Raw genomic sequence first — 16,986 nt, forward strand, 5'->3', positions numbered from 1 at the left:
TGCACAGCCAAGTCTTAGAATTTGTATCATACGTTTGAGAATACAGTGACAATGCTAATCTGTTATTTTGTTTCAGTGTCCTTCATTTGTCAATTATCCACCTTCATAGAGAACTGGTTAAAAACCTGTTGCAAGTGATGCCGGACATGAATTATAACAGCATTATCAACATGAGAAATGACCTTTATCAGGTATGCTGTTGTGGTGGTGTAACTGATGGAGATCATTCAGCCAGCTGTAACTGTTCTCCTTACTGTCTTATTTTCCTTCTGTTCATCAGAATGAGCCCACATCACATAGTAAGGCAAACTGGTTTACAGTTTCACGCACTGAGGAACACAGTGACACGCTGTTAGGTGGTGGAAGAACAAGGGCATGTTTTCCTTCTATTAATTCCTAGCTGCCTTGATGTTAAGAGAAACATCTCCATTTGTTTATTATAGAACAGCCCCAAAATACCGAATTCTTCAGTTTATATTTTCATTATTTGGCTCTTCTGTTATTAAATTAGAGATCTGGATTAGTGTGCCAACTCTGGGCTCTCTCAAATTTTTTAATGCAGGATAATTCAGGATCATGAGTGAGTTGCTGAGGAAGCTTGTAACAAACTATGTCTTTCTGTAGCCTAGAAGGTCTTCATGCCCGTTGTATGAGCACCAAAGTTTTTCTTTCATTTTTCGGTTCACAGTGTACCACAAAAAAAAACAACAACAACAAAAAACGTCTTTTACCCAGTAGGGAAGTAACTGTTAGCAGCCCAGCACAATTCTCTCCTCAGCTTATCTGTAACGCAGTTTGAGCTTTTTCTGCTGCAACTTAGATGGGCTTTAAAAAGAGCTATGGAAACTTGCCAGCACAAGAAGCTCTCTTCAACCATGCGTGCCATTCCGTTGTCACAAAGGTACCCAGCTGGACATCACACAGCAGCACTTCTGAGACTTGTGCCATTTCTTTCTGTTCAGCTCCATGCTATAAATGATACAGCCAAGACTTCGTTCTGTGCAGATAATCTCAGAGGCTTTATTGTGACTTCTCTGTTCTCTTTCATGTTTCATTTTGTCCTCGCATAAAGGAAGTTTGAAATGTGAAAGGTGATGAAAGCAAAAAGATTCTGAACTGAATTTTGCATGCCCTCTGTTTAACAGAAATAGGAAGCAAAGCTGTGCTCCATAGAAGAAATAAATCTCTAACTACCAGAACTTCTCCAGCTGCTCTACCTTTCACTTAAGCCTTAAGCCAGTGATGGGAGGGAAATGCAGGTTTAGTCTAAGGTTTCCCTTTGTGCAGATACTCTGAAAGATTATCATGCTTCGCCGTATCAATTCAAGTAATTGCAGATACGTTGGTAATTCTACTGACAAACACAAGCTTGTTTTACAGATTATTAAAGAAATAGGTATACAGATTATTAAAGAAATTAGTTCCTTTTTTTACAGTAATCTGTAAATATAAAAGTAATGATATGGAGATGGAATCTTCTCCATTTTTCAGATTACTTTAGTTTAGGAATACAATTTCCTAAACCACTGCAGGGCCTCACTGTTAAATACACACTTTGTGATCCATGAAACTTGTTATTGGCAAGGATGCAGTATACAGTTAACCTCTGGAAAAATTTGAAATCTCAGCCTGAGAGCCTCAGTGCTACAGGTGTCTTTATGCAAAAATAGGAACCCATGCAAACATTATCAGCTAGATGATATTGTGTAATCTGAACTTTGGCAAACAGAACAGCAAGTTTTTCTGCTTTTTTGTATGTAGTTGTTTTGAAGGATAAGGAAATCCTAAACCTGTGGCTGGGAACTTGCTTTTTAGGAGCAAAATTAGAGTATGATTCAGTTGCAGAGGCAGAGCTGAACAGGCTCTAGAAAGTGTGTGTGCTCCTTCTGTGGCAGGAGCTTGGCAGGGTTAGTGCATCTGAGAGTACAGGGGATTCTCTCATTTTCCAAGACCCTTGCACTACAAACAGCCAGGTTAGTCCCCCAGTCCACAAGGTAGGCAATGTCTTCCTTCCTCCTCAGGTCTGACTGCTGATACCAGTGAGGTGGCTTTTATTTCCAGTAAGTAGAAAACCCGATCTGTATTATACAGCAGAAGAAAATGTACACAAGTTTTTCACCTGTGCCAGCGTTAAAGCGGAGCAGCACCTCACAGTAGGTGCTTTCATTGGCTTAGCAGATTTCTGTAAAGGGGTGTAGTTGTCCCTCATGTTCTCATGGCTCACTTCTGTCACTTCCAGACCCCCTTGCACCTGGCAGTAATCACAAAACAGGCAGAGGTGGTTGAAGACTTGCTGAAGGCTGGAGCAAATGTCAACCTTCTGGATCGCCATGGTAATTCTGTCTTACATTTAGCTGCTGCTGAAGGAGATGACAAGATTCTGAGTCTGCTCCTCAAGCATCAGAAGGCATCTTCAATGATTGACCTTTTCAATGGCGAAGGTATGGAACGATAGTGCCTGTACTTTACACTTACTTGCCTTCTAGACAAGCACCCCACCATTTCTGACAACCCAGTCTTTCTAGGCGGATACAGACCTTGGAAGTTGCATTTTTCCATGGTTTGCACTTTGTAGCCTTGGCTTTTATACACCTGCAGTCAGATAAAAGAACATACATGTGTAGGTTTTGTGGCTATACAGAACGTAGAGATTGGTAATGTCCATATTACACACTATGGATTTGAACTTTTTGTTCTTTAGCATCACAAAAATTCAGGAACTGTGTTCCTCTTGGGATGCCTTACAGAACCACTGTTTAGAAGAAATTCCACCTGAAAATATTTCCTCTTCTCCAGTGGATAAAGTTCCCTCAAAAGTCCTTTCTGGACCAGTGTCAAGTATCACATCTGGAACACTGGGACCACAGAGTATTAAAGCTTATAAAATACCCACGGAGACCCTACTCTCCCACTTCTCAATGGCTCAGGTCATTTGAATTTAGTACTCTTGCACTAGATGTAGATAGTAAAATACCTGGCCTAAAAATGTCACTATGTGATTTAAAAAACTGTGTTAAGTTTGTCAGAGAGAGTTGATCCTTCTTATTATTTATAAGTAGAAAGCTTTATGATTCTCTTTTTGAGCAGTTAATGTTGAGGTGACGGAGCTGTCTGACCTTTAAGGAGCATTATTCTCCAGGATGTTTCTAGAACATTCCAGGGTGATTCATTTTTCTTCCTTTCTGTTCCTCTGTGCAGTTTGCTGATTTTTCTCATGCATGGTTTTGAGTCACAATAATACAATAGTTCCAATTTATGCACGAAGAACATTTTAATTAACACCATTTTTGGTGCACAGACAGGCAAAGGTCACTCGTGCTCAGATAACTACAGTAACTCTCAGTCATTTTACAGCCTCTCAGAGATGCAGCTGCTTAAGAAGTCATTGCTGTGACATTTCTGTGTTTTTCAAATGTTAATGTACACAAATGGCTTTTGTGTAGGTCTCAGTGCAGTTCACATGGTGGTGATGGCTAATAGTTTGTCGTGTCTGAAACTACTGATTGCTGCTGGAGTAAACGTCAATGCTCAGGAACAAAAATCTGGACGAACTGCATTGCATTTAGCTGTTGAACAAGAGAACATCCCCTTGGCAGGCTGCCTTTTGCTTGAGGTGAGGGCAGAATTTCTTTTTCCCCAGTCTTCCCAGAGACGTATTTTCAAGACTTTTAAAATAAGTCAGTCTGCAGTGGAAATGAAGTGGTGTTTCTCTTTATTGGCTTGGTTATTTTAACTGGTATAATGGGAAAATTTTCACTGATGTTATTTATTTGCTATTAGTTATTCAGCACTGCTGATGAACCTTTTTTTTAGCTGAGAAATTTGGTTTGTGACCCTGACCTGACTGCCTGTGCCATGCTTAATTTGCACTGAGCAATCCCAGCAGCCAATGAAACTACTCACGAACAAGTTGCTGATCTGGTGTGGTGGAATGCGTATGCAGATGTGCAGAGAGATAGCTGTGTGTATCTGTAAATATTTGTCTCATCTCTCGCACCTTGATCTTAGCACGCTTAATTGCACACACCCACAGCTACCTGCAGTAGCTCCCCTGGTATGGGGTACAGATGTGCTAGCGGCCCATCTGCTCTGCTGAAGGGCAGCAGGAAGGCAGCTTGCAGTGCACAGCAGATGCTGAGGGTAATCTGATAATAGAACTATTATCTGATTAGTATTATGGGATGCAAAGTGGCTTTTGAGTTTTATCTACCTGGCCTATTTGGGTTCAGACAGCATACCTCCTGCTGTAGTACTGCAGTGCACAACCACTGTCTGTTCTTGCGTGCCAATAGCTGTAATCACCTTCCGATTCATTCTTTTCAGACAACGGCTGGAATTTTTGCACAGACAGGCATGGAATGGTGCTGCTTGCAGAATAACAAGGTTTAAGCAGACAAGTCTCCATGTAGCAGTACTGTATGGATGAATAGCATTTTCCTTCTTCTCTTTTAATACTTAGGGTGATGCAGATGTGGACAGCACTACCTACGATGGCACAACGCCTCTTCACATAGCAGCTGGAAGGGGCTTTACAAAACTGGCAGCAGTTCTCAAAGCAGCAGGTATTCAGTCAAATATTTGTTGCAGTGTTCTCTTTAACTGTGCCAATTCACGTTAGGGGGCTGCACTTAGGAGTTAGTGAAGTTCTTAATGAGGAGAAGATAACAGATGTTAAAAGGCTTGTTTCTCCTCGGAAAGTCCTAGTTTCAGGGGTCTTTAGCACCATCTAATGGCTAAAAAAAGCAAAGCAAACCTGTCTAAGTAAAATAGTTCCCAAGCATTCTTGGAAGTTTTGGGGTAGTTGTAGATATTTTTTTTAATACCTGCAGCAGACAAAAAACCCAGTTTTATGGTTGGAATAAGGGTCGGACTGCTTTTAAAGGCAAAGAAACTGGGAACACTTCTCCCCAGTTTTGTATCATTACAGTAAAGTTAGTTTTGGTTTTGTACTGGAATGTTCTTTTCAGTTGCGTTTAAACCTTCGATACCTGAATTTTCTCCTTAGAAACAGAAATCCAAGCCTCCCACAGCTCTGGCTGTGTGATTGCTCTTTTACTAACATTCATGCTTTCTCCGACACTACAAAAGGGAAGCCCTGCATCAGTGCTTCATCACATACGTGCTCTGTGTGAGCCAAGAATGGAACTGGAAGGTCAGCTTATATAATCAGACTCTTTGGGCCTTAACACACTGCTTGTCATTTTTCCCCCTGTATAATGGATGAATACACAGGGATGATTCAACTTCTGTTTATTTAAAAACCCTACTATTTTCTGAGTTAAAATATGTACTTTAAGTTTTGAATTGCAAACCTTCTAATTTAGCTATTTTAACTATGCTTTTCAACAACGCAATGTAAAACAGCTTAAAAGCCTTTCCTTAGAAATTTCTTGCACGCTTGTTTTCCAGGTGCAGATCCTCACATTGAGAACTTTGAGCCACTCTTTGATGTAGAAGAAGATGTGAAAGATGATGATGATGAAGGAATTGTACCTGGAACAACACCACTGGATATGGCAGCCAATTGGGAGGTACGTGGTCTGTTGTCTTTTAGTATTTAAAAAAAAAAAAAAAAAAAAAGGATAGTTCAGTTTTGTCAGCCAATTTGCTTCATTTCATCTAGTTATATAAATAGTGACAAAGTTCTGTAGCACCTGACTGACATAAAAAACAAACTTACTGAGCCATAAGAAACGGTGAAGTAGTATTGGAAGCTCCTCTTAGTAGCCTACTTCTGTTGAGCGGGATTGAACAAGCATTTCTTCAAAGTAGCTGCACTGGGGTTGTCAATATGGAAAAGAATGCAGCAGATTGAGCAGCATGTGCTTGCAGGTGCACGTTCAGGGTCTGCGAGGCCAGGGTGAGACACTGTAATACGTTTCTCTGCTGCACGGTCTTTAGAACTGCAGACTGGGTGGTATGTAGTGAAAATAGACTTTTGTGTCTTACCTAAACATTGGTTAGATTACGTGGTTCAAGCTCCAGTATCCAAGTACATGCAGCTAGCATGATGTGAGCATATAAGTAGCCAGCATTCTGATCATATGGAGCGAGGGTGGGGAGTGGTACCGAGAAGATGAAAATGGAGCCCAGGCTTTGTTTCAAATTACTAGTTGTAGATAGCTGCTAAATCCTCACTTATCTACTGCTACAGCCCCTTGTTTACTGCGCAGGCTGCTTCTGTATCCTGACAATAATTGCCAGACGACAGAGCTTAAGGGCAAGGGAGATGAACTTACAGATTTATCCCTCAAGGTATAAATGATTTTAAAAAAAAAAAGGGGGCCATTTACAATACTACATAAACAATACTACTGAAACTTGTCCAAATAATGGACAAATAACCAGGTTTTGCTAAATAATAAATTGAATGTATTCTTTTAGGTATATGACATATTAAATGGCAAACCCTACGCGGCAGCAGCAGCAGTTTCAGAGGACTTAATGACACAAGGTAACATCTGTAAAGAGGACCTGGCCTCCCCTTGGTAATGAACAGCTGAGTACACAAAGCATGCTTGGAGAATAACAAAACAAGCAGAGGCTCGTAAGGGAGGTGGGGAGGGAGAAGAGGTACTCACTACCACTGCAGTCTTTGAATGAGCAAGATTCTGTTAAGAAGCATGGCACGAGGACCCAAGTTTGTACATTTTCAATATTACAGCAATATATTAGTAAATAGCAGTGGATGCTACAATAAGTAATTTTTAATTTGGCTTTGCATCTGCTTAGAAATGAACTGGTGTGCGACTCGTGTAAATTACAGGTGTATTTTTCTGTTCCCCAGGCCCTCTGAAAGAGCTGAATGAAAGCTCCAAGCAGCAGCTTTACAAGCTATTGGAAACACCTGATTCAAGCAAGAACTGGTCTACTCTAGCAGAAAAGTTGGGTCTTGGCATTCTTAATAATGCCTTCAGGTTGAGCCCTTCACCTTCAAAAACTCTGCTAGATAACTATAAGGTAATGTGGCTGTAACAGGTAATAAAGAACATGCAGATGTGCAGTGAATGTTGTCCTGCACAGTGAGATACTGCAGCCCTTTGGTTTTAGCTAGCCAGGATGAAGCTGTGAGCATCTGCTGTCTTCTCTTTTAGATTTCTGGAGGTACAGTTCAAGAGCTGATTGCTGCTTTGAGACAGATGGATCACACGGAAGCTATTGAAGTAATTGAGAAAGCACTATCTAGTTCACAAAGTCAGTCTCACCAGGAGGACAACACAATAGAAGCTTTTCCTATATCATCACCAGCCAATTTTGCAAAGGGAGAGACAGGTAAAATTAACATTTCTTAGTTCTTCCTCCTTGCTTTGGAATGCTAATAGACAGCAGAGTTTCTTACCCATCATGTCTGAGATCCTTACCTGTTTCTGCTTGTGTACCATGTAGGGCTTTCTCAGTTGACATGTGCCAGATGCACAAGAAAAAGGAAAAATAATTATTTTAACCTGTAGCTACAGTATTGAGTATAACTGGCTCCTTTTTCCTTAATGTGGTCATCTGCCACTTACTGATACAAATTCCTTAGATGTTTAAAAGATAAACTAGGGAATTAATTCACAGGTTTGTACACATTCCCATTATATTTTCACTTGCCCCTTTCTTCCACCCAATCTAGACAAACACAGATGTTTGGGGTTCATAAACTTCTCAAAGAATCAACCATAGCAACTCCATCCTGGTCCAACTGTGCTAGACATGGAACAAACATTTGCACCTTTCAAGAGTGTGTTTGTACATATTACCTCTTTAGACTATTCTTAAAGAGGAAGGGAGTTTGTGCTGCTTTGCAATATGAATGTCTTTTTTTTTTTTTAAAACAGTTGTTTAGAAAAATACCACTTGGCTCTGTAATACACCAGCTGCTGTTCTATTCACTACAACTCTGATACAGTTCTCTCGCAATCAGGTGCTTATTTTATGAAGCTTACACAGATGACAGCTTTGTATTTCAGTCTCCCTTTAATAACTAGATGAAAATTGTTCAAGACAAACACCTCAGAAATCAGCAATTGAAATAACATGAGAATTTTAAGGAGCCTCATCCTGGAGCTGCATACTTGTGCAGTCCATGCATCTGAGATGCAGAGAACTTTTTGCCCTGCTGCTACCACACTGGGGCAGACTCCTGACTCCAGTGCAGTGACAGTATTAATGTCAGCAGCACGGCAGGCTTCGCATCTCACCCAAACGCTGCCTGCAGTTGATCTCTGCCAGCAGTGCATCAGCTCACATGCTCTGCTCAACTGAAAACATTCAGCCTGTGCTGATTCAGCCTTTTCCAATAGCAGTACCTAAAGCTACAGTTATTTTCTTATACAAGAGTTGTAACCTGTTGCTTTGTATTCTATTCTTCTGGCCTTTTGGGATGTCACTGAAGTAAAACAAACTAATTGATTTCCCTTTTCTCTCTCAGGTGAACTTTATAATCACAAATTTCAAGACACTGAAAGCACGTGTGACAGCGGGGTAGAGACCTCCTTCCGCAAACTGAGCTTTACTTATTCAGACTCTCTGAACAGCAAGTCATCGGTAACACTTAGCAAAATGACCCTGGGCTATGGCCAGGAAAGCTCAGAGCAAAGCAGTTATATACCTAACTAGGTAACTTCAATTAGCAATATATGCAGTTACAGAAACAACCCCAACGTTTAGAATTACACTGATGTTGTCACAGCTGGAGGGAAGTAAATTCACAACCAGAAATGCACTGGAGGATCCACACACGAAACTGAACCAGTGGTGACTCCTCACCCTTGCTTCCTTCCTCAAGTACTGTCCATTTATAAGCCACATCTGAGAGCCAAGGCTCTGTGCCACATTAATACAAAGGACTGGACACTGATGGACTGAGGGAGCTCACCTGGTTTGTGAGGATTTTCTTTTATAGACAAAAGACACTCCTTATTAATGCCTAATATCAGCTCACTTAATTCAAAGAGGTAAAGCACACAGCAATCAAAGGATGGTTTCTGGCTGTTCCCTTCAGAAGTTTTGCAGCACAGTTGTCTGGAAAAAGCTCCTAAAATCACTGGTAAAGAAAAAATAGTGACTTTAATCGCAACAGTGACAACTCTGACAAAAGAATCCAAAAAAAAAAAAAAAAAAAAAAAAAAATCTTGTATATTTCAAATAATGTATTTAAACATAGCTTTGGTGCCTCTTTAAAAAAAAAAAAATCAAGTTTTGCATTTCCTACTTGTAAATAGTTTTTTATATCAGTTCCTTTTAAAAAAAAAAATAAATGTGTGCTTTTTAAAAGCTTATTTTTATTTTACTTTTATAATAAAAACTCAAAATTAAATCTTGTCTACGCTTGCTGTAATTTTTACATGACTTCCAATTGCAATTAGTTACAGAAGATCTAGTACTGAGTTCTGGCAATTTCCAACTACTAAAATAAATGAAGGGTTGCAAACCTCTTTTCCTTAAATGTCTTGTAGGGAACGAGACCACAAGGATCTGCTGCAGCTGAGAATCTGTGCAGAGAGCCTCTGATTCATAGTCCTTGATAGTTCTCATAATTCTGGCAGCAGAGAGTCATCGATGCTGAAGTCCACAATTCAGCTTATCAGCAAAACTAATGAGGTGGTTCTTACTTGGCTACCTGAAACAACTCTATAACCATGTTTCTGAGGAGTATTTCTTTTTGTCTCAAATTAATCCCAGTGAGTGCAACAGTTACAGATATTGCCCCTACTACAGATACAGAACAGCTATCAGATTTAACTATGAAAATGCAAAGTGCTGTCATATCGCTTACCCATAGCCAGCTTTCATGGCACAGAGGTGGAGTTTTTGACACACTGATGATCCTTGGCTGACCTCAGTCTTCAGTAATGTGGATATAGTTCCTGGGAAAGGAGATAATATAAATAAAATAATATTAAATACTTCCATTCATTACAGCAAACGCTACTATGAAGTCACAATCAGTGAAAAATCTTTTGAAGTAACTTCATATCCAGCTGAATTAATTCCAGAGAAACAGGATACAAAATGGTAAAAATACAGTGCTTTCTTTCAGTTACCACATGAGCAGCCTATGAATGCAGCAGTGTGGACTTCTGTTTGATGAGTGTAGTTGTCCAGTGGTCCGCCTTCATTTCTAGCTGCAACTATTTTTTAAATGCAGAAACGGCCAAAGGTTTTCATGTTCTGTCCCTGTCAGAGCCACTGAGTCACTCCTACCTTCTGGCACCGATCTTCCAGCACAGCCTGGAGGGGGTGGCAGAGACTTTTATCAAGGTTTCTGCAATCCTGCAGGTCACCAAGGCAGGCTGGCTGTTGATGAGCACATTTAGCATTGCTTCCGGCCCTCTGCTACTTCTAAACCACCAGAAGAGACGTGGCATAAGTGGCAGGCTGGCATCTTTTCTTGCAGTTTCTTTGCAGCAACAGAAGCTTCAGACTTTTTTGTTTTTGTTTTTTTGTTTGTTTGTTTTTTGGTTTAGCAATAGAAAAATACTAATGTAGTCTCATTAATTCAAACATGAACACTAAATTTCTAGTCAGGTCATAACTTCTCCCATCTGCTTTAGCCCTCAGCATCTTAAGCATGTGTTACAGGCATGACCCATGGTTTGGCAAAAGCAGGCAAGAATAGAAGGCAGCTGGCAAGGGAGCACTACAGGTGTCAGGCTGCCTAGTGCAAGAGGCATTTGTTTCTTTTTTGTATAGTTCCACACCAGCAGAGTAAATTTACTGGAGAGCCTTGTGTTTACCTCGGTTTAATTCAAAGAAAATGCTCATGCACACAGCTTTGCTCTTTCTTCCTTACCTTTTCTCTTATCAGCAGGCAGTCGTCCTTTGCAAGACAGGCAGCCTTGTTCTTCTGGCACCTGGAAGGAGGCAGGCACCACAGCGAAGGGGAAATGCCCAAGCACACTGCTGCCTCATGCAGTTTGAAGGAAGAAGTGTACGCAGAGGAAGCATGGTCTACAGGAAAAGAGTATGAGCAGTGCATCCAAGTCTCAACAGAAACATTTTGAGTAGCTGTATTCTTAACAAGTAACCACTAAGAGAGATTTATACATCCCATTAGCTCACCTTAGACACAGATTTATTCTTATGTCACCTTATGCAAGAAAGGAGTGCTATTCCTGTTCCCCAAGTCTGAAGGTCAAACAAATGAGAGAACCCAGCTCACTGCTTGAGATCTCCTGTGCATAACTGGGTTATAGAGAAACCTTGCCCCACCCAACACTGAGAAGACTTGACCACACCAATACAGGGTAGTAACAAGGACTAATCATTACTGACTCATGTTCAGTACAGTTACAGGCCTGTAGCACAAGCTATTGTCCCTATTCTACTCCACATTAGCCCTGAAGGAACAAAAATCAAGACCCTGTTATTAACTAAAGTTCAGAAAAGCTAAGTGTATCTCTGTTCTAAATAGAATTTCTGGAGTTACTTTTACCTTTTCCCTAACAGAACCTTTAGGAAAACTGTTCCAGCAATCTACCAAGCTCCTATTTACTCCAAGCATTACTGCATGACTGTGCAGGAGGCGTAGAGTGCACTGCTGTTAGCAAATAGGACAGCAAAGCTGGAGGAAGGGCCAAAATGCATATACTAACAACTTCAAGCATCTCAAGATGTTTGCACTGGGGGCTCGTCCCTCTGAGTGCTAGTCACACTTTCAGTTTCTTTGGCAGAGATTAATCTAGAAATATCTCCAAAGGTATTTAACTAAGCTTTCCCCCCCTCCCCAGTATATAGACAGGTGCAACCTTTAGACACTTCCAATCAAGTTCTATAAGTTACATTATACATTATATATTATAAATTATAGCAAGAATCTAAATCTGAAATACACTTAATCTGCACTTGCAGTAAAAGGTATCTGCTGCATTGTTTTGCTTTGTACCACAGTAACAGACACCAGAAATAGGGAACAGAGCAAAAATATGGCGTGACAACAGAACACTACAGATTTTCTCTATGTTTGACATTAAAAAAGGCTATTTAGAAAGTTTAACTGAGCTTGTTTTTAAAGTGTCTGCCATTGCTGTGAGTTTCCAGTGACTTTTGTTTACCAGCCTACAGTGGTATATGAAATGCCTTTTCTCCCTTTCATGGGCTGGTGAAGTGCTGTTTTCCTGCGTTTAAGGAAAAAAGCAACCTTCCCTCCCTTGAGGTGACAAGGAACAGTGGTGACCATTCATTAGCTCAAGATGCAACTGGCCAATACTCACTTACAGCTTACAGCTCTTCAGGAGCATACAATGCTCTTAAAGCAGAGCAGTCCTGCAGCGATTCTGCCACAAGTTTCATCCAAACTTTTGATGAATTCAAAAGATTCCTACAGCTACAAGCAAAAGACAGCACAAGTTAATTCCAGGAGATGCTTTTCTGTATCCAGGGTTATGAAATAATGTGATGCCCTGCTTAGAATTAGGCTGCAGTACGTACGTTATCCAAAGCCCATAGAACTCGTAAATAAGTCAGTGGGAAAACCAATTGTAAAAAGTTTTCCATCATCCACTTAGCCACGCTACTTTCACAACACAGACGTGTGCAAGCCGATCTGTGGGCTTCATTACACACTGCAAATGCTTGTGACTGACTTACTGTCAGTTAACCCGTGGCCTACAGTAGCCACATACAATGGCATTTTCCCAATGCTGACAGAGACGAAACCAAGAAATTTTTAAGGTTCCGCATTTTTCACTTAAGACTTGCTTCTCTATCCCTAATTACACTGAACAGGGACTTTCATTTCACTATCCTCTGACATCTGATTGAGAAGGACAACTACGTTAACTCGATTCCTTGACTGGAACATACACTTAAACATTCAAACAACAAGATCCTGGTTTACTCAACTTCTCCCCCACAGGGTAAGAAAGGAAAACAAAGACTCCAGGATTGTAAAAGCAAGCCCTAACTCTTCTTTTCTGAGAACAAGAATCTCACTCTCCTGTTCCCTTGCAACTGATGCTGCTATAAGTCATTGAAGTGACTCTGCTACACACTCCAAAGACAGACGGGGTACTAACAGGAACAGAAGTGCTGAAGAAAGATGTGCCTCTAAAGCAGACAAATTGTTCAGGCCCTGGGCTAGGCAAGCAACAGGTAACACAGACTGACAAAGAGCTACGTATTTGGAGATGAATTCTAGGTACACATCTCATGAAAACCAGAAATATAAAATCCAGAAAAGCTTTCAAAAACAGTTAGAGGTAAACTTAAGGGGAAAAAAAAAAAAAAAAAAAAAAAAAAAAAAAAGAGAGAAAGAAAAAAAGCCTTCCTTGCATGGCAGAAAGTATCACCAGAGGTGCTTTCTGCAGCTCCCTGACCATCAGACAGACCATCTCTGCAACTCTCAAAGTAGTTCAGAGCAAAGTTGGACAGAGACCAGTTTTAGGACATCGCCCCAGTTAACACCATACAGCTTTCTACCAAAAGCTGCTCTCAAGTTCTGTTCTGGCAGCGGTCCTGCTGAAGGGAAATCTGATGGCTGCTTTTGTCATTTGTGGAGAACAGCCCTGCAGGAGCCTGGCAGGGAAGCAGTCTCCATCCATTAGAAAAAAACATAAGCACGAGCAAACCCAGCAATCCCTAGACAAAGTACTGCAAGGCTACATGCAGAAAGAATACTGGTAGGCCCACCAATAATTGAACAACACTGCAGACAAGCACCAGGACACGTAGCAATTGCTTTTCCTAATCCATTCACTGCCGATTCCCAACCCATCAGATACACCTGGCAATACAAGTGCAGTTGAGCCCCTGGAACCCACACTCAGATGGCTATGGATGATGCATAGATAGGATGGATACTCCAAAGATCTCTTCGCTGTTGTGTTCTTGTCCTTGCCCTGATCTGAGACAAAAGCAGAACAATGTAATTAAGTATATAACAGCAAAAACACCAAGGGATAATAGTCAACCAAAGTAGATGTTACAGTGATTGCTGCAGTAGGGAGCAAGAAAAGTAGCATCTACAAATACAAATCTGCTGAAGCACCATTAAACCAAAAGAACATATTAAGGATATGAAGACTATAACGTAAGGGAACGGCTTTGTGACCAACTATTTGGCCTAAGTAATTGTAAATCTTCTATGTACTGTTGCACATAGTACTCAGTAACAGCTTTCCAGTGAGAAAGAATGGACACAGAATTAGGGTGCTTTTGACCTTCCGAAATCTGGTAACTGCAAAACACAACAGCAGAACAACATTTATGGAAGAGCACTTTTCTGTATAACATTGCAGATGGGCACTGGTTGCACAGCCATTACCATTATCGATGAGCCACATCATGTACTTTCATAATGTTGCCCAGAATTCATGGCAGGCCAAACAAGTTCACAGCTGTCTACGTTCATTGTTTATATCTTCTAAAGATCCAAAAGCTCTCTTCTATGACTGTGAAATTTCATTTATATTCCAAGATGTACTTAGAACAAATATCATTGGTCTTAAGATAGTCCTCTCAATATTCTTTGAAACAAGTAATTCTGTCTGTTTTATTTATTGAACTCTATTAAGTGCCATTTTGAAATTCTAGCTAGATGTTCCTGGAAGAGACATTTGTAGTATCTTCCCATCAAAGCAGGATGGGAAGATACTGACTAACCTCTTATTTTCCTAACATGCTGAAGTGGTATTTATTAATAATTTTTATCCCATATTTTCGGCATAGTGGTTACGTTTTTCCATCCTTACCTTATATAGGGCTCTATTGCTGTCATGATTCCACTTGATTCCAAGATACTGAAAAATCTAAAGGCTTTTTCTTCTATTCTTGGCCCAGGGTGCCTCTCATGTACCATTTACATGAGGTGATCAACACCTGCATTATCTGTGACGTATTATTCATGGTTATAATTTTCCCTATTTATTTAACATAATCTGTAAATAGTAGCACATAGACACATTTTAATTATTTCACATCTTCTTTTAACAACTCTTGAATCAGAAAAGTCCTCCAATGCTCAGTTAGCTGTTTTGATGACCTAGTAAAGCATTTGTAAGGAAATTCCATTAATCATTTCACTTCCACATTCAAGTTTTTCCTCTTCCTCAGGACTATTTTCATTTTGGTTAATGACCCATTCCAAAAACAGCTGCAGATCACCAAGCACCTGTCAAGATGTTTATTTATTGCCCATTAGAACTGCAGCCACTACAACAAAGCAACCCTTTACTTCAGGTTTTTTTAACTGACCAATATGACACACAATCATTTTCCCTGTATGCACTCCACAACCCAGCACCCCCCATAAATATCATCTACATGGTGCTTTCACTTCAGAGGTGGATGTCACCAGCACAGCTTGTTCAGACACTTTCTACTGTGAAGTAGAAAAATGCAGGAAAACGCATACTGTGGTTGCACTGCAACAGGTTCCCCATGGAACCCCAGCAAGATCTCAGCTGCATTTCAAATCACATCTGAAAGAAGTTGATGTTTAGCAACCTGCCTGAGGCACAGCTTGGTGACCTGGACTTCCAGATGACCAAACCCTCTGCTATCATCTGCTATCTATCAGACTGCTGTAGCCCCTGCACTGAAGCACATTTATTTTCTTATCTTTAAATGCCTAAGTGAGACATTTCCACGGGAAGCCAAAAAGTTTTAAGAACAACTTATTCAGAAACAGAGTAAAAGGTGATGTAGAGTTACTCTGTATGGACTAACAAACATAATGGACCTCCAGATCTAATCATGAGTAAGCAGTGTTTTCAACAGGAAAGGTATATACAAAGAAACAAATTAAAGATGGTCAGGTTTTCCTTTGGTGATGTCCATATAACATTTTGGAGGTGACATACACACAAGAGGTTAAGAACAAACACACCAAAGCAGAATTATGACACAATTTGCTTGATAAACAAGTAAGCCAACTCCTCTGAAAGGAGAAGAGGCCCAGAGTGGGGCACAGGCCACTCACAGGGAGTGCCAGGAGGTAGCAGCAATACACAAGGGAGAACATCAGTCCCTGCACTGTGCATTTAGTGGAGAAAAAGGAGAAAATTCTAACCCTGTGGTCCTTTCAATAACCATTTATTTTCTCTCTTGCTTCCTTTCTCTTTGTACCTTTGCCAACTTTTCTCTCATTCTTTTCCCACAGCCAGGCACATCTCATACCATGACACACTAAGCAGGAATCCACATGAGCAAACAAAGTTTGTGACTGCAGCTGTCTGGGAACCATATAATAATTAAGGTTGGAAAAGATTTCTAAGATCCAACCATCAACCCATGACCACCATGCCCAGTAAACCATGTTCCATGCACCACATCTACACGCTTCTGAACACCTTCAGGCCCCCTGCTGCCACTGCCATGAGGAACATGCAGAGGGACTTAAATGAGGCAGTGGTACACAGAGAGCAGCAGCCAGCAGCACTGTGTGATGGTGTGCTCCCCCCCACTTTCTTTCTCTCTCAACTTCCTTCCTCAGCCTGGCCTCACAAATAAGGCCTTGCACAAGCAACCAGATTAATGGGGCAAGGACTACAGTAGATGAAACAAACCACCCTAAGAGTGAGCTGGGTGAAAAAAATGCACTGTTCAACTCTTCTGGTTGGCCTGTGAAGGTGGTCTCAGCTTCATTCCCTGACCTTCCTCCTTACCTTCTGGTAGTCCTAGGATGATTTTTCAATTACAGCATTGTGAAAGTGGAAAAAATTTATGTATTTTACAAACACAGTCTAGAGGTACATATCTGTTGTCTTTGATGTAGGAGAGAACTACAACCCAGTAATTTCTTTTACATGAATTGGAAGAGTCTTACACCAACTAACCCCTCCCATTTTGTGCAGGATGTAATTACCTGAGAAAGCCAATGTTCAATGCACCACATATATTATAAGCAAGCTGTGTTGTTGCTATCTGTACATTGAACCAGCAGTTAAAATTCACACATGACAAAACAAAACATTCAGTCATCTCATCTCGTAGGTCACCTCAACTGCAGTCAAATTCTTCCCAGTTTTTCCTCTCCCTGTTTTGTCATCTAGAACAAAATCA

The 16,986-nt window shown here is 40.6% G+C and overlaps 1 protein-coding gene across 2 annotated transcripts in view; it reads left to right on the forward strand.

The window, feature by feature from the left end:
• The window catches only part of NFKB1 (nuclear factor kappa B subunit 1), a gene marked incomplete at both ends in the record, with an annotated part of 43,237 nt that extends 34,636 nt beyond the window's left edge, over positions 1-8,601 (forward strand). For both annotated transcript variants that reach the window (XM_079534962.1, XM_079534961.1), the window contains 9 exons: positions 77-191; positions 2,240-2,441; positions 3,444-3,613; positions 4,460-4,562; positions 5,410-5,531; positions 6,385-6,454; positions 6,788-6,960; positions 7,095-7,272; positions 8,414-8,601. In XM_079534962.1, the coding sequence (XP_079391088.1) occupies positions 77-191; positions 2,240-2,441; positions 3,444-3,613; positions 4,460-4,562; positions 5,410-5,531; positions 6,385-6,454; positions 6,788-6,960; positions 7,095-7,272; positions 8,414-8,601 (1,321 nt within the window). The remainder of the gene's footprint in view (positions 1-76; positions 192-2,239; positions 2,442-3,443; positions 3,614-4,459; positions 4,563-5,409; positions 5,532-6,384; positions 6,455-6,787; positions 6,961-7,094; positions 7,273-8,413) is intronic.
• Between the last annotated feature and the right edge of the window lie 8,385 nt (positions 8,602-16,986).

This window comes from Tetrao urogallus, assembly GCF_951394365.1.
Source record: "Tetrao urogallus genome assembly, chromosome: 4".
In the NCBI taxonomy this organism is placed as follows: Eukaryota; Metazoa; Chordata; class Aves; order Galliformes; family Phasianidae; genus Tetrao; species Tetrao urogallus.